Source organism: Mesoplodon densirostris, chromosome 10, assembly GCF_025265405.1.
Source record: "Mesoplodon densirostris isolate mMesDen1 chromosome 10, mMesDen1 primary haplotype, whole genome shotgun sequence".
NCBI lineage: Eukaryota > Metazoa > Chordata > Mammalia > Artiodactyla > Ziphiidae > Mesoplodon > Mesoplodon densirostris.
Window position 1 is genome coordinate 103,311,319 of NC_082670.1, and position 18,481 is coordinate 103,329,799.

Consider the following 18,481-nt stretch of genomic DNA (forward strand, 5'->3'; position numbering starts at 1 on the left):
TTCTGCATATTCATTTTTTCTTAAAGGAAAACACTTTCTTAAAGGAAAACTTTTGAGATTTCACCTCAAATACTTCTTCGTTATTTTTAAGTGAAATTAGTTTTCCTGATCAAATGAGGTTCAGGAAAGCCTTTCTAAGTTCAGAAGTGTCTGTTTTTGTGTAGTAGTAACAAATGTGACAGCTTGCTTCTGGGATTTCCTGGCTCTGTTCCTCTCCCCACCTTGGTCTACATCCTCTCTTTCCTTTCAGTGTGTGTCCCTCTCTGGCTCTGTGTCCCTCTGCTCACAAGGGGCACTACTGTGGAAGCAAGCCCAGTGGGTCATGAGGGTCTGATTTCCCCAAGTCCCTTTAGTCTTTCTTTTGGTAGGCCCCCTGCCCTCACCTGGTATGAGGTCATGCAACCACCAGGCCCCATGTCAGTTCTCCAAAGAAGAGATACAAATAGCCAATAAGCACGTGAAAAGATGCCCAACACCATTAGTCATTGGAGAAATGCAAATCAAAACCATGATGAGGTACTACTTCACACCCACTTGGATGGCTATCATCAAAAAGAAGACAACAACAACAACAAAAAAAGAAGACAACAAGTGTTGGCAAGGATGTGGCGAAACTGAAATCCTCATAACTGCTGACAGGAATGTAAAATGGTGCAGTTAATTTGGATAACAGTTAGCAGTACTTCAAAAAGTTAAACACAGAGATTCCATGACTTGGCAATTCTCCTCCCAAGTAGTTACCCAAGAAAGTTAAAAACACAAAAACGGACATACAAATGTTTGTAGGAGCATTAGTCATAATAGCTAAAAATGATCACTAACTGATGAATGGCAAAATAAAGTGTGTATATTCACACAATGGAATATTATTCAGCCATAAAAAGGAACGAAGCACCGATATATGCTATGATATGGATGAACCTTGAAAACATGCTACGTGAAAGAAGTCAGTCACGAAAGACCACATACTGTATGATTCCATTTACAGGAAATGTCCAGAATAGGCAAATCCATACAGACAGAAGGCAGATTAGCATTGTTTGGGGCTAGGAGTAGGGTGGGGTGGAGAGTGACTGCTAATGGGGTTTCTTTTTGGGTGATGAAAAAGATCTGGATACTAGCAGTGAGAGTTGTACAACTTCGTGAATATATTAAAAACTATAGAACTGTATACTTTTAAAAAAGGGTGAATTTTATGATATATGAATTTTATCTTAATTTTTAAAAAAGTTACAAACAAAAGTACAAAATTCCTGTTCTCAAACAGCTGCTGTTTGCCAACTGGCCAGCTATGCTTTCCAGTGAACACCTGTTGGCTCTTCCTGGGGTACTCCTCAGGTGTGGTGGAAGGCATTGCATTACTTCTTCCTCCTGCTCGGATGCCAATACCTCGCAGTCTTGCGGCTGTCGGTGGTCCACTGCTCTCTGCTTGTATTTTGGAATTTGTGGAAATACCTTGCTACCCAATTTTGTTGTTAACTGTTGTTCAGGAGGTTTTGTTTTTGCTACCTAGTTGCTCTGCTGGTTTCTATGCAAAGACTGGAAAAGACTCAAGCACTAAGTTGCCATTCCCCACCATCCTCCCAGAAGCCTCTCAGCCTATTCAGTTTTGCAAGTTAGTCAGCAGATGGGGATCACAGGGTCCCAAGTAACAAGACCCTGAGACAGGCTCCTGGGGCCTTGAAGGCTGGGCAGGCTGTGGACCCCCTGAATTTGAGAACTGCAAAAGTACAGTGTCAAACTTGGGGCTGCTGACTTCCATCTGTATAGTTTTCAGAAGTGCTGGGGCCGTGAAAGCTGGACTGCTGTGTAGATAGAAGGTAGATGGATTCAAGGGTTCTAACCTCAGCACAGTACCTTCTCTAAGTCACTTACTTTTTCTAAGCCTCACTTACCTAATCATAAAATGAGAACGGGACTGGTAACCTTGTAAATCCATACATTTGTTATTTTTTCTTTCATTCACAAACATTTGAGAGGATTACATGACATACAATAGACGCTCAAGAAATGTGAGATTTCCCCTCACTGTCCACCGTGCTTTCTTTCTTTCTTTTTTTTAATTTACTTTATTTTATTTTTGGCTGCGTTGGGTCTTTGTCGGTGCGTGTGGGCTTTCTCTAGTTTGCGGCAAGTGGGGGCTATCCTTCATTGTGGTGTGTGGGCTTCTCATTGCAGTGGCTTCTCTTGCTGCAGAGCATGGGCTCTAGGCACGCGGGCTTCAGTAGTTGTGGTGCACGGGCTCAGTAGTTGTGGCTTGCAGGCTCTCGAGTGCAGGCTCAGTAATTGTGGCGCACGGGGCTTAGTTGCTCTGCGGCATGTGGGATCTTCCTGGACGAGGGCTCGAACCCGTGTCCCCTGCATTGGCAGGTGGATTCTTAACCACTATGCCACCAGGGAAGCCCCACTGTGCTTTCTTGACTGTTTTAACCTTAATGTCCAATGACTACAAGTAGAGAACTAAATTCCTATGATGATTTTTTTTTTTTTTTTTTAGGTACACGGGCCTCTCACTGTTGTGTCCTCTCCCGTTGCGGAGCACAGGCTCCGGACGCGCAGGCTCAGCGGCCATGGCTCACGGGCCCAGCTGCTCCGCGGCATGTGGGATCTTCCCGGACCGGGGCACGAACCCGTGTCCCCTGCATCGGCAGGCGGACTCTCCACCACTGCGCCACCAGGGAAGCCCCCTATGATGATTTTTAACACCACTCAGTTCCAGGGGTCCCAATGACCACTGCAGGCCATGTCAACTTGAGGTGTCCACAGCAAGGGTGGCAGTTAGGCAGCCTACTGCTGCCACCTTGCCAGTGCCCTGGCCCTCCCCGACTTGGAGGGACCAGTGCCAACCCTGCCATGGGCTAAATGAGGCTGGTGCAGCCTGGCCTCCCTGGATGCAGCCTGTCTGGCTTTAGAGCAGAGAGGCTCAGAGCTGCTCTCCCAAGCATGTCTGATCAGCAGCCCCCTCCGCTGGTCCACCGCACAGCAGTGACACTGTTCCTGCCACTCTCTAAGGAGTGAACAGGGGACACATGGCAAGGCCACAGAGCTACCCACTATACACAGGAAGGGTGTGACTTACAGTGTGAGCATTGTTGATCTTCTTCACTTCCCATTGGCCCAACCCGGTGTAAGTCAGCAGAGAGATGGCTCCATCCGAGCTCCCACAAGCTAGGATCAGGCCGTAGTCATGGGGGGCCCAGCACACAGAGTTTACTGCAAGAAGGAGGGAGGCACAGTGAGCAGACTTTCAGTTCTGAGACTTACTGTTTTACTAAATTTCTAAAAAAAAAAAATTGTAGGGATCACCGGGGGAGGTTGTAATTTTGTCAATTAAGGAGATTTAAAAAACCCATCACTACTAATATCATCATAAACTAAAGCCTATCTTATAATCTGAGAACAAGGCCAGTACTTAAAATGAATAAACCTTAAAAAAACAAAAATCTCGCTATGTTGTCTTTGCTTTTCTCATTTTGCTTTGGATTGGCTTTAGGTCTTCAGGCCTTACCTCTGCTGTGGAAAGAGTAACAGAAAAGCAACCGAAGCCCAGGGGACAAACGACGAGCATCACAAGGGGACAGCTGAGCGTTAGCCAAAACAGAGGCCTCCCCCTCTCCCCCAGGGCCCCTCTGCCCGCCGCCCTCTCCCGCCACACTCAGTGTACCTGAGGAGTCGTGTCCCGTGTGCTCGTGCGTCTTCTCCCAGGTGCCATTTTCCTCTTTCCAGATAATGACTTTCCGGTCGTAGGAGCAGGATGCCAGGACATTGCCATACATGGGGTGGGCCCAGGCCACTTGCCACACAGGACCCTCATGACTGCAAGGGGAGAGGGTCAGAGGTTGCTCAGATGGGCCAGAGGAACCCACAGTGCCCTGCCAGCCACTACTTTGGACAGAAATGAATGGCTTCTCAGGACAGAACTGCCTAAAAATTTCAAAAAGGAGAGCTGTGTATATGTCACTCCAAAAGGGACCGTCATTGGGCAGTGACGACCCTGAGGCCGAAGGCGAGTCAGCCCCTCTGTCCCGACCCGGCAGAGCCCTCACCTACCCCAGATGGTGGCCAGCATAGTCTACATCTACTGTCATCAGCACAGTCACCAACAGATCCAGGGTTTACCCCCACAAGTGCTCAGGATGTATCTGTAGATGAATCACTACTCATCTTCCCAGACGGTCACCTCCTTGAGGACGCAGTAACTATTTCATTTTGATACTTGCCACTACTCTTTTAACTTTATCAAAAGGCATGTCGCTCTCTTCTCTTCCCATCTCTGTGCATTCACTGTCTGAGCACATACCCTGTGCCAGGCTCTGTACTGGGGCCGTCCCTCAGAACGGGGGGCACCCAGCACACAAGAGGTGGGTGGCACAGAGGGGATGGGACAGGCTCTTTCACACCCATTCCACACTCACTTGCTGCTTGACTTTAGGCCAGGGCCATATCCTCTCTTTGTCTTTGTCTCTTAAGAGAGATGTCAACAAGACTTCTTTCACGTGGCAGTCATGAGGGAAATGTCTGTGATAACTCAGTAAAGAGCTTAGAACAGTGCTTGGTACAAGAAAAGGAAAAAACACAAGCTTGATGCCTGTTAGCTCTGAGTGTTGCTCCCTGCTCAGCCATTCACCCCGGGACTGCTGACACTCAGAGTTCTCCTCCCTCCAGCTGGGACAATGGGCCAACCCCAGTCTCTACAAAGGAGTTGCTAATGAAACTCTTGTAGACTCAAACGTCCTACAACTAGCATAATTTTAACTGAGGGAATGAAGAATGGGGGCCTGAATTTATTACCCTCCAATATTTTTCATACTTTGAGCGCAAGGAAAACGCAGGGCAGAGGACCGAGTGACAGCAGACGGTGCAGCCCCCGCCAGTGCTGGCAGCCAGGCCTCGCCCTCAGAGCTCTCTGCTCAGCCACGGGCTGCTGAGCAGGGAAGGCGACATCTGGCTCCTGAGTCACTTGACTCCTGACACTCAGGAAGAGGTGGAACTTCTAGGCCTATGTCCCGAAACGGCTACTGACTTAGCTATGTCTTTTTTAACCCATTCACAAACATGTACTGAACACCCACTTGTCAGTGATTCTTAACTTCTCCTGTGCAGTCTGGTGAACGTTATGGTCCCTTCTCAGAATAATGGATAAAATACATAGAGCTAGGATTATAAAGAAAACCCAATTATACTGATACACAGTTATCAAAACGTTAAAGAACAATTTATGTTATTAGTGATACGTGTGCTTCTTTGTTAACACTTTAAGTAACAAACTCTAGTGGCAAGTCTAATAACTATTCTAACTTCAAAATAGTGATGAGCATAAATGCTGTTTTGAGAAAGCTACAACAACTGTAAAGTGATATAAAAATATCTGTGACTGTCTTCCCTGGTGGCGCAGTGGTTAAGGATCTGCCTGCCAATGCAGGGGACACGGGTTCGAGCCCTCGTCCAGGAAGATCCCACATGCTGCGGGGCAACTAAACCCGTGCGCCACAACTACTGAGCCTGCACTCTAGAGCCCACGAGCTACAACTACTGAAGCCCGCACGCCTAGAGCCCATGCTCCACAACAAGAGAAGCCACCACAATGAGAAGCCCGCGCGCCGCAATGAAGAGTAGCCCCCGCTCACCGCAACCAGAGAAAGCCTGCGTGCAGCAACGAAGACCCAACGCAGCCAAAAATAAATAAATTTATTTTTAAAAAAATCTATGACTCCTATTGGTAACAAAGTGACAGGTACTATGAATTCTACTGCGGTTCCTGGCCTATAGCCATAATTGAAGGAAATGCTAAATATCAGAGTCACTGAAAATAAAGAGGTAATTCTTTCCCTTTCCCAGTTCACCACCTCCTGAATTCTACCCACAGAACCCTTGGAGATCCATGGTACCCAGGTTAAGAACCCCATCTACCTGAGGTAGTGAACTGAGGGAAAGCACTAGAGTGCGGCCACAAAACTGAGAGCCAGGATCTCAAGAATCTCAACAGGGAGAAAGGTAAATGAAACATTTGTAAATATTCACTGAGGACCTGCCACAGGCAAACAGGCAGAATTATGGGATTTATATAATTACTATTACATTCTTAGATCACCAGCCTTGAGTCACTTTAGATCAGGTGGTAGCTAAACTTGTTTAAAAAAAAAAAAAGCTAGTTTCCCACTTTTGAAAAGAGCAGTGGCCGCTGGACGCTTGCTGCGAGTAGGCTCTACCTGGGCGGAGACAGCGGCACCTGTGTTGGGGGTGAGTGGGTGGAGGCTCTGAGAGCCTGTAACTGACTCCCTCACCCCAGGTCTGCCAGTGGGCATTTGGGCGGCAGAATTGGGATTCGCTCCGGGCTCCATCAGCCTGGGATACCTGACGAGGGCAGCCAGCTGGCTGGGACCGGGTGTCCTCTCCGCTGACTGCACTGCGGGAGAAGCCCACTCTCTGAGACCTTGCCCGGGGTTGGCTGCACTCACCCCCTGAGGTCGGCGATGAGGATCTGCCCTCCGTTGCGCACGTCGAAGATCTTGACGGACCTGTCTGATGAGCAGGTTGCCAGGCGGGTGCCGTAGTAGTCCATCTGGGCATCATGCTGCAAAGAGAGGACAGCTCGGGAAGCCGGCAGGCTGGGCGGAGGGGGGTGGGGTGGGGGCAGTCACCAGGACCGAGTCTAGTAGGGACCTGAATCTACCTGAAATTAATCAAACCTCAAAGAATCATCACTTTCAGGCAGGAAGCTAGCATGTCAACGTTCTCACTTCTCTGACAGGTAATGTCCTTCTGAAAGGGACAAGAAAAACCACACGCAGCTGCTTTTAGACCCTCTACATCCCAGGGGAAGTCCTTCCCAATCCTGTTCTGCAGGGTGGGTGGGAGAAGAGAAGCTTGCCTAGCTCCTTCCTCACGCCCCACTGTGTTCCGAGGCTTTGTGGGCCGCCAGGGAGGTTTGGCTCAGCGCCAGAACACAGGGCTAACGCTGACCCAAAGAAGCAGGCCACTGACTGCCTGCAGGCCCCAATCAGGTCCTCCATGATGCACGTCTGGCCTGCACACAGGGCCCCATTCAGACATTTAGGCTCCTTCTTGCACCCATGGTCCTGGATCCTTTGTGGACCTTTGTTCCTGGGTTTCTACTTGACCTTTTCCCTAGTAGTGTGCCCAGTACCCCAGACTCTCCACTCATGCCTTAAATGTCACTGGTCCCATCACTGATGAACCGACTTCACCGATGCTGCCTGGCCATCCAGACCTAGGGCTGGGCCCTGCCCACAGCTCCCTTTCCATCTGGGCGATGGCTCCTCTGAGCCAATCCACCGGCTGCCTCACTGTACTTACTGGCCCCTCCTGTTTGCTGGCCCTGCCTATTCCAACAGATGACACTTTCTTCACTGTTGCACCTTGGGGGTTTCAGGAACTATTAGCTGTCACTCTTGCGGTCATCAGGGGCAATCACATCCTTTCAAAGGGGAGCAATCATTTCGTCTGCTTCAACATTCCTTCCTCACCTCCCTACCCAAGGAAAACATCCTGATTCTTCCTGGGAGGTCAACCCCCTCCACCATTCCAGGTCTTGGCTTGTTGGAAGGCAGGCAGGGCAGGTGCTATGACAGAGCTTCTCTGCAAGTGTTTTTCTGAAGCACTGCTCCAGCAGAGTGCTTTCACACACTTCGGGAGGAAGGAGGGCAAAGAACCTAAGAGATTTAAACCCTATCTCAAGTTACCTGCTGTGCAACCTTAGAAAAATTTCCTATTACCCTTGAACCTAGTTTCCTTATCTTTAAATGGACCTAATGATGGCACCTACTTCGAGGGTTGTTATGAAGGTTAAACGAGAAGTATTCAGCATGGGGTGTGATGCACAGTGAGCACGCAGACGTCAGTCATTACTGCTTTGTCTCATCTGTTCCCCAAGATGAACCCACACAGAGGGGCAGCATATCCCTAATTTCCCCCATCTCAGCTATGAGGAAATCAGGGCTGACTCAGAAAAGTTAGGAGACTGACTACGAGTCTGGTTCAAGATGGCAGAGTAGAAGGACATGCCCTCACTCTCTCTTGCGAGAGCACCAGATTCACAACTAACTGCTGAACAATCATGGTCAGGAAGACACTGGAACTCACCAGAAAAGACACCCCACATCCAAAGACAAAGGAGAAGCCACAATGAGACGGTAGGAGGGGCGCAATCACAATAAAATCAAATCCCATAACTGCTGGGTGGGTGACTCACAAACTGGAGAACACTTATACCACAGAAGTCCACCCACTGGAGTGAAGGTTCTGAGCCCCACGTCAGGCTTCCCGACCTGGGGGTCCAGCAACGGGAGGAGGAATTCCTAGAGAATCAGATTTTGAAGACTAGTGGGATTTGATTGCAGGACTTTGACAGGACTGGGGGAAACAGAGACTCCACTCCTGGAGGGCACACACAAAGTAGTGTGTGCATCGGGACCCAGGGGAAGGAGCAGTGACCCCAGGGGAGACTGAACCAGACCCAACTGCTAGTGCTGGAGGGTCTCCTGCAGAGGCAGGGGGTGGCTGTGTCTCACCGTGAGGACAAGGACACTGGCAGCAGAAGTTCTGGGAAGTACTCCTTGGTGTGAGCCTTCCCAGAGTCCGCCATTAGCCCCACCAAAGAGCCGAGTAGGTTCCAGTGTTCGGTCGCCTCAGGCCAAACAACCAACAGGGAGAGAACCCAGCCCCATCCATCAGCAGACAAGTGGATTAAAGTTTTACTGAGCTATGCCCACCAGAGCAACACTCAGCTCTACCCACCACCAGTCCCTCCCATCAGGAAACTTGCACAAGCCTCTTAGATAGCCTCATTCACCAGAGGGCAGACAGCAGAAACAAGAACAACTACAATTCTGTAGCCTGTGGAACGGAAACCACATTCACAGAAAGAGAGACAAGATGAAAAGGCAGAGGCCTATGTACCAGATGAAGGAACAGGATAAAACCCCAGAAAAACAACTAAATGAAGTGGAGACAGGCAACCTTCCAGAAAAATAATTCAGAATAATGATGGTAAAGATGATCCAGGGGGCTTCCCTGGTGGCGCAGTGGTTGAGAGTCCGCCTGCTGATGCAGGGGACGCGGGTTCATGTCCCAGTCTGGGAGGATCCCACATGCCGTGGAGCGACTGGGCCCGTGAGCCATGGCCGCTGAGCCTGTGCATCCAGAGCCTGTGCTCCGCAATGGGAGAGGCCACAACAGTGAGAGGCCCGCGTACCGCAAAAAAAAAAAAAAAAAAAAAAGATGATCCAGGACCTCAGAAAAAGAATGGAGGCAAAGATCTAGAAGATGCAAGAAAATGTTTAACAAAGACCTAGAAGAATAAAAGAACAAACAAACAGAGATGAACAGTTCAATAACTGAAATGAAAAATACACTAGAAGGAATCAATAGCAGAATAATTGAGGCAGAAGAACGGATAAGTGACCTGGAAGACACAATGGTGGAATTCACTGCTGCGGAACAGACTAAGAAAAAAGAATGAAAAGAAATGAAGACAGCCTAAGAGACCTCTGTCACAACATTAAACGCAACAACATTCACACTATAGGGGTCCCAGAAGGAGAAGAGAGAGAGAAAGGACCTGAGAAAATATTTGAAGAGATTATAGTCAAAAACTTCCCTAACATGGGAAAGGAAATAGCTACCCAAGTCCAGGAAGCACAGAGAGTCTCAGGCAGGACAAACCGAAGGAGAAAACTGCCAAGACACATAGTAATCAAATTGGCAAAAATTAAAGACAAAGAAAAATTATTGAAAGCAGCAAGGGAAAAACGACAAATAACATACAAGGGAACTCCTATAAGGTTAACAGCTGATTTCTCAGCAGAAACTCTACAAGCCAGAAGGGAGTGGCATGATATATTGAAAGTGATGAAAGGGAAGAACCTACAACCAAGATTACTCTACCTCACAAGGATCTCATTCAGATTTGATGGAGAAATCAAAAGCTTTACAGACAAGCAAAAGCTAAGAGAATTCAGCACCACCAAACCAGCTCTACAACAAATGCTAAGGGAACTTCTCTAAGTGGGAAACACAAGAGAAGAAAAGGACCTACAAAAACAAACCCAAAACAATTAAGAAAATGGTCATAGGAACATACATATTGATAATTACCTTAAATGTGAATGGATTAAATGATCCAAGCAAAGGTCACCGGCTCACTGAATGGATACAAAAACAAGACCCATATATATGCTGTCTACAAGAGACCCACTTCAGACCTAGGGACACATACAGACGGAAAGTGAGAGGATGGAAAAAGACATTCCATGCAAATGGAAATCAAAAGAAAAAGCTGGAGTAGCAATACTCATATCAGATAAAATAGACTTGAAAATAAAGAATGTTACAAGAGACTAGGAAGGACACTACATAATGATCAAGGGATCAATCCAAGAAGAAGATATAACAATTATAAATATATATGCACGCAACGTAGGAGCACCTCAATACATAAGGCAACTGCAAACAGCTATAAAAGAGGAAATCGACAGTAACACAATAATAGTGGGGGACTCTAACACCTCACTTACACCAATGGACAGATGATCCAGACAGAAAATTAATAAGGAAACACAAGCTTTAAATGACACAACAGACCAGATAGATTTAATTGATATTTATAGGACATTCCATTCAAAAACAGCAGATTACACTTTCTTCTCAAGTGCACATGGAACATTCTCCAGGATAGATCACATCTTGGGTCACAAATCAAGCCTTGGTAAATTTAAGAAAATTGAAATCATATCAAGCATCTTTTCTGACCACAACACTATGAGATTAGAAATCAATTACAGGGGAAAAAAACGTAAAAAACAGAAACACATGGAGGCTAAACAATACATTGCTAAATAACCAAGAGATCACTGAAGAAATCAAAGAGGAAATCAAAATATACCTAGAGACAAATGACAATGAAAACACAACGACCTAAAACCTATGGGATGCAGCAAAAGCAGTTCTAGAGGGAAGTTTATAGCAACACAATCCTACCTCAAGAAACAACAAACATCTCAAATAAACAATCTAACCTTACACCTAAAGGAACTAGAGAAAGAAGAACAAACAAAACCCAAAGTTAATAGAAGGAAAGAAATCATAAAGATCAGAGCAGAAATAAATGAAATAGAAACAAAGAAAACAATAGCAAAGATCAATAAAACTAAAAACTGGTTCTTTTTTTTTTTTTTTTTTGGCGGTACGCGGGCCTCTCACTGTTGTGGCCTCTCCCGCTGCGGAGCACAGGCTCCGAATGTGCAGGCTCAGTGGCCATAGCTCATGGGCCCAGCCGCTCCGCGGCATGTGGGATCTTCCCGGACTGGGGCACGAACCCGTGTCCCCTGCATCAGCAAGAGGACTCTCAACCACTGCGCCACCAGGGAAGCCCAAAGCTGGTTCTTTGATAAGATAAAATTGATAAACCTTTAGCCAGACTCATCAAGAAAAAGAGGGAGAGAACTCAAATCAATAAAATTAGAAATGCAAAAGGAGAAATTACAACAGACACCACAGAAATACAAAGCATCCTAAGAGACTGCTATAAGCAACTCTATGCCAATTAAATGGACAACCTGGAAGAAATGGACAAATTCTTAGAGAGGTATAACCTTCCAAGACTGAACCAGGAAGGAGAAAATATGAACAGACCAATCACAAGTAATGAAACTGAAACTGTGATTAAAAATCTTCCAACAGGGCTTCCCTGGTGGCACAGTGGTTGAGAGTCCGCCTGCCGATGCAGGGGACACGGGTTTGTGCCCCGGTCTGGGAAGATCCCACATGCTGCGGAGAGGCTAGGCCCGTGAGCCATGGCCGCTGAGCCTGCGTGTTCTGAGCCTGTGCTCTGCAGCGGGAGAGGCCACAACAGTGAGAGGCCCGTGTACCGCAAAAAAAAAAATCTTCCAACAAACTAAAGTCCAGGACCAGATGGCTTCACAGGTGAATTCTGTCAATAATTTAGAGAAGAGATAACATCCATCCTTCTCAAACTCTTCCAAAAAACTGCAGAGGAAGGAATACTCCCAAACTCATTCTATGAGGCCACCATCACCCTGATACCAAAACCAGACAAAGTTACTACAAAAAAATTAGACTAATATCACTCACGAATACAGATGCAAAAATCCTCAACGAAATACTCGCAAACAGAATCCAACAACACATTAAAAGGATCATACACCATGACCAAGTGGGATTTATCCCAGGGATGAAAGGATTCTTCAATATATGCAAATCAATCAATGTGATACACCATATTAACAAATTGAAGAAGAAAAACCATGTGGTCATCTCAATAGATGCAGAAAACGCTTTTGACAAAATTCAACACCCATTTATGACAAAAACTCTCCAGAAAGTGGGCACAGAGGGAACCTACCTCAACATAGTAAAGGCCATATATGACAAACCCACAGCAAACATCATTCTCAATGGTGAAAAACTGAAAGCATTTCCTCTAAGATCAGGAAGAAGACAAGGATGTCCACTCTCACCACTATTATTCAACATAGCTTTGGAAGTCCTAGCCATGGCAATCAGAGAAGAAAAAGAAATAAAAGGAATACAAATTAGAAAAGAAGAAGTAAAACTAAAACTATCACTGTTTGCAGATGACATGATACTATACACAGAGAATCCTAAAGATGCCACCAGAAAACTACTAGAGCTAATCAATGAATTTGGTAAAGTTGCAGGATACAAAAGTAATGCACAGAAATCTCTTGCATTCCTAGACACTAATGATGAAGAATCTGAAAGAGAAATTAAGGAAACACTCCCATTTACCACTGCAACAAAAAGAATAAAATACCTAGGAATAAACTGACCTAGGGAGACGAAAGACCTGCATGCAGAAAACTATAAAACACTGATGAAAGAAATTAAAGATGATACAAACAGATGGACAGGTATACCATGTTCTCAGATTGGAAGAATCAATATTGTGAAAATGGCTATACTACCCAAAGCAATCTACAGATTCAATGCAATCCCTATCAAATTACCAATGGCATTTTTTACAGAACTAGAACAAAAAAAAATCTTAAAATTTGTGTGGAAACACAAAAGACCCCAAATAGCCAATGCGGTTTTGAGGGAAAAAAACAGAGCTGGAGGAATCAGACTCCCTGACTTCAGACTATACTACAAAGCTACAGTAATCAAGACAATATGGTACTGGCACAAAAACAGAAATATAGATCAATGGAACAGGATAGAAAGCCCAGAGATAAACCCACGCAACTATGGTCAACTAATCTATGACAAACGAGGCAAGGATATATACAATGGAGAAAAGACAGTCTCTTCAATAAGTGCTGCTGGGCAAACTGGACAGCTACATGTAAAAGAATGAAATTAGAACACTCCCTAACACCATACACAAAAATAAACTCAAAATGGATTACAGACCTAAATGTAAGACCAGACACCATAAAACTCTTAGAGGAAAACATAGGAAGAACACTCTTGGACATAAATCACAGCAAGATCTTTTTTGATCCACCTCCTAGAGTAATGGAAATAAAAACAAAAATAAACAAATGGGACCTAATGAAACTTCAAAGCTTTTGCAAAGCAAAGGAAACTACAAACAAGACCAAAAGACAACCCTCAGAATGGGAGAAAATATTTGCAAATGAACCAGCAGACAAAGGATTAATCTCCAAAATATATTAATCTCCAAAATATATAAACAGCTCATGCAGCTCAATATTAAAAAAACAAACAACCCAATCAAAAAATGGGCAGAAGGGCTTCCCTGGTGGCACAGTGGTTGAGAGTCCGCCTGCCGATGTGGGGGACACGGGTTTGTGCCCCGGTGCGGGAGGATCCCACATGCCGCGGAGCGGCTGGGCCCGTGAGCCATGGCCGCTGAGCCTGTGCGTCCGGAGCCTGTGCTCCACAACAGGAGAGACCACGGCAGTGAGAGGCCCGTGTACCGGAAAAAAAAAAAAAAAAATTGGGCAGAAGACCTAAATAGACATTTCTCCATAGAAGACATACAGATGGCCAAGAAGCACATGAAAAGTTGCTCAACATCACTAACTATTAGAGAAATGCAAATCAAAACTACAATGAGGTATCACCTCACACCAGTGAGAATGGGCATCATCAGAAAATCTACAAACAACAAATGCTGGACAGGGTGTGGAGAAAAGGGAACCCTCTTGCACTGTTGGTGGGAATGTAAACTGATACAGCCACTATGGAGAACAGTATGGAGGTTCCTTAAAAAACTAAAAATAGAATTACCATATGACCCAGCAATCCCACTACTGGGCATATACCCAGAGAACACCATATTTCAAAAAGACACATGCACCCCAATGTTCACTGCAGCACTATTTACAATAGCCAGGTCATGGAAGCAACCTAAATGCCCATCGGCAGACGAATGGATAAAGAAGTTGTGGTATATATATACAATGGAATATTACTCAGCCATAAAAAGGAACGAAATTGGGTCATCTGTAGAGATGTGGATGGATCTAGAGACTGTCATACAGAGTGAAGTCAGAAAGAGAAAAACAAATACCATATACTACCGCATATATGGGGAACCTAGAAAAATGGTACAGATGAACCGGTTTGCAGGGCAGAAATAGAGACACAGGTGTAGAGAACAAACGTATGAACACCAAGGGGGGAAAGCGGCGGTGGGGTGGTGGTGGTGGGATGAATTGGGAGATTGGGATTGACATGTATACACAAATATGTATATAATGGATAACTAATGAGAACTTGCTGTATAAAAAATAAAATAAAATTCAAAAAAAAAAGAGAGATTGACTAGGGATCTCAGACTGTATCTTCTTACCCAAGGTGCCACGCTGTCTCCAAGGTGGTGTGGTCTCACAGCTAGACACACATGATCCCATCCAGGGAACATACAATTCTGAGACTAGGCAGCCCCTCAGAAGCCCAAAAGCAACTGCTGGTGGGAAGGATGTGATGGCAGGATGCCTGGGATAAAATGCTGTAGGCTGATTGACCTGGGTCCTGTTCAAAGGCTACCTGGACTCCTTGCACTGCAAGAAGCAAAGTCCACATCTTTGCTGCTGGAGACTTTAACCTCTGGACCTTCTCCCACAGCCCTATCCTTTTACACCAAACCCTATGTTTGCCTCTCAGGAAACGCCTTGAGTTAATGACTTCTGGTTCAAAGAGTACTGTCTGGTCTGCTGTCTGTGCCGGTCCTACCTGGCTCTGCCTTTGTATCGAGTCATTTTCCTATTTTTTTCTTCCCTTTCCAATGGGGCTAAGAAGTGACAGCAGGAGGAAGATAGGTGGGAAGACTAATTCAAACCTCTGCACCCACTTCTATCCCATCCCAGAGACGGTTACTTTTTTGGCCAGGAGACCGAGGACCTTAAGCTACAAACTGTTTCCAGGTTTCTCCTGCCGTACAGTGACCAGACTATCACAGCCCTGCCAACTCAGAGGGCACTGCTGGGAGACTGACCATACCCCTCAGGTTACAGCCTAACTAGCAAAGGCTGCAAAGCCACAGTGGATTCATAAATGATCAACAGAAATGCCCATGTCCACAGCATGTGAGGAAGCGCTAAAGGAATACTTACAATCATGTCCTCATGGGAAGTATCCACAGTGTTAATTACTGACACCTAGAACCAAAGATATTGTTGGTAAATGCACTGATAGTAGTTAGAATGCAATCATCTCACTGAATCCACTGATCATTTTTAAAGTTCTTGACTGCATCAGTTCATTCATTCATTCATTCATTCAGTAAATGTTCACTCTAAGTGTCTTCACTTTGCCAAGCACTGTAACAGGGACTGGAGATACAGACACGAAAGAGAGGTACTTCTTGCCCCTGAGAAGCCTGCACCTAAGTAACCCCAACAAGGCAAGATAAATACTTTAATGGTGGTTAACATATGCTATAGCAGTCTGAGGGGCTGGTGGTGGTGGACATAAACTGGGCTCAGATGATGAGGAATTTGCCAGGTGGCACAGGGAAAAAAAGGAACAGTCCAATCAGAGGGCAAAACATGAGCAAAGAAGGGGGGATGGTGGCATGAGCAGTCCTGGCTACATTTGAGGTTGAAGAGGGACCCTGAGGGAGCTATGGCTGGGGTTCCTTCCTGGATGACAGAGCCTCTGATGTTCCAGGCAGTTTTCTGCATAACAGGGTTAACACCTAACACTTTAATTGATTCAACTGATTCTCCTGAGGCTGCTGCCTGGTACACCATCTGTGACAGAGCCCAGTTTATAGGGCTGGAACAGAGCTGCCATGGTCATCACCTTCCTACCCATTCTCTGAGGTGCAGCTCAAATTACGCTGCCCCCGCCCCGCCCCGCAACTTGAAGATTCCCAGATTCTCCAACTGGCTGGACTCCTCTGAATATCAATACTGAATGTCTACAACACTTTACACTGTTTCTTCTCCCAACTAGAAGGTGAGCTCCCTGGAGCCAGGGTCGGTGTCATTGGCCGTTCTGAATCCTCTCAAATCACCCAGCACAGTGCTTTGCAACCAGAAGGAACTCAGTGACTATCTGCTGAATGCATAAGTAAATGAACAAAAATGCACAGTTTCACTTTGTTCAACCACTATTCTCTCAAAACTCTTGGGATAGAAAAGGGACGGAAAAGGAGGTTTCAGACTGGAAATGCTATTTCTTACCATTTCCCCCATTTCATCTTTTTCCAGCACAAGCCCTTCAGGTATAAAGTCTGACCTGACTTTTCAGAAAGGTGGATACTAGAAGAGCATGGCTGCAAAGCAGTTCAAAAGGTACATGTCGGGCTTCCCTGGTGGCGCAGTGGTTGAGAGTCCGCCTGCCGATGCAGGGGACACGGGTTCGTGCCCCGATCCCGGAAGATCCCACATGCCGCGGAGCGGCTGGGCCCGCGAGCCATGGCCGCGGAGCCTGTGTGTCCGGAGCCTGTGCTCCGCAACGGGAGAGGCCACAGCAGTGAGAGGCCCGCGTACAGCAAAAAAAAAAAAAAAAAAAAAAAAAAAGGTACATGTCAAGTAAGCACAGGTTCTCTCACCAAAGTCTAGATGCCCTACAAAGCAGGCCCCCGAGGTCTGCAAAGGCCAAGTAAGGAAGATAAAGAGAAGCATCTCCTACGTGTGCCAAGCTGTCCGGGTTACAAAGTACTCTCACGTGTACACTGGGAAGGCTGAAGGGCAGAGTTCATCAGAGCTGCCCGATGGACTAAGGAGATGAAGAAGCCCAGGGAATAGAAAGCACCTGCTCAAGTCACAGAGCTAGTTAAGGGTGGAGCTGGGAGAAGAGCCCCACCTGCTAACTCCCAGCCCACAAAGCTTTCCACTTGATTAGGCTGCCCATCTAGTTGTTACATCCAATTCCCTAAATCAGTGGCTGAGGGCTAAGCAGAGGCAGGAAGAAAGCTTACAGATAGTTTCATACTAGTTCGCTAGAGGACCTTGGAGATAACCAGCATTTATTTTGAACCACTCTCACGCACCAACCAGGACTGATGAACAAGTGCTTTTTTTTTTTTTTTTTTAAAGCTCCTTAAAAAAAAAAAGTCCCTCCTCCTAAGCACCTCAAGATGTACGGTCTTCCTTAAGTAGTAAAAGACAGCCCTCAAAACAATTAAGCTCTTCAGAATTACTTAATGAGTTAAAAACTCATTTAAAAAGAGCTGGGTGTCAGGGTGTAAGAGACCCCAACTCTACTTAGCAGCTGAAGAATCAGAGACCAAAAAAACCCCGAGAAATTTAAAACCCAGTGCCCTGCAAAGCAAGAACCAAACCCAGCGTCCAGGCTTCTGGGTTCACCCACGTTTCCTCAAAAACCCAGGCACAGCCATTTTCCCGAGAGCACCGGCTTACCGAACCCCCCTCTGTGCCAGGTTCAGGCTAGATGCTTCTATCCATTAGTTCCCACTGGCGGTCATTCACTGGATGAGTAAGTGTGGAGTGAATGTACACTGTGGATACCACAGAGGTTTAAAAACCCGAGCCCCTGCATCACAGGGGCATTCAGCTCATCCTTACATCCTTACAGTTCCCTGAAGTGCCCTTCATACCTCGGGGCCCTGGGCTAAGCACCTGTTCCACAAACATCTCTGCTGGGAGAGGCGGGAGGTGGGAGAAGGGAATGGTTGTGAGGGTTTGAATCTCAGCTCTGCCACTTGTTCCCTGTGCAAGAGGCTTCACCTCTCTGAACCTCCAGCTTCCTCATTTGTCAAAGGTCGATAATAACAGCCCCGACTTCATGGGCTGTTAGTAGGCTGAGATTAGGAACAATGCTTGGAACCTACTAAGGGCTCAGGCCACAGTAGCTCCAACGGTGTTTGGGGTTTTGTTTTCAATTGTTGGGGAAAGAGAAGGAAAAGAAGCAGGAGACGCGGCCCGCAGAGTTCTGGGAGGTTCCGCGGCCTCCGCCTGGCCTCCCCCTCAGAAAGGTCCGGACGGGCAGGGCCAGAGCCCCCCAGACCCGAAGCGGTGCGGGAGAGCTGAACGGCTCCAGC

General features: G+C 46.4%; 1 protein-coding gene across 1 annotated transcript in view; it reads right to left on the bottom strand.

Moving 5' to 3' along the window:
• Positions 1-18,481, bottom strand: part of SEC13 (SEC13 homolog, nuclear pore and COPII coat complex component) — a 47,277-nt gene that overhangs the window by 28,612 nt on the left and 184 nt on the right. Inside the window, exons 2-5 of the mRNA XM_060110180.1 lie at positions 15,585-15,629; positions 6,459-6,574; positions 3,665-3,816; positions 3,080-3,213 (exon numbers count right to left, since the gene is read on the bottom strand). Of these exons, the coding sequence (XP_059966163.1) occupies positions 3,080-3,213; positions 3,665-3,816; positions 6,459-6,574; positions 15,585-15,629 (447 nt within the window). The remainder of the gene's footprint in view (positions 1-3,079; positions 3,214-3,664; positions 3,817-6,458; positions 6,575-15,584; positions 15,630-18,481) is intronic.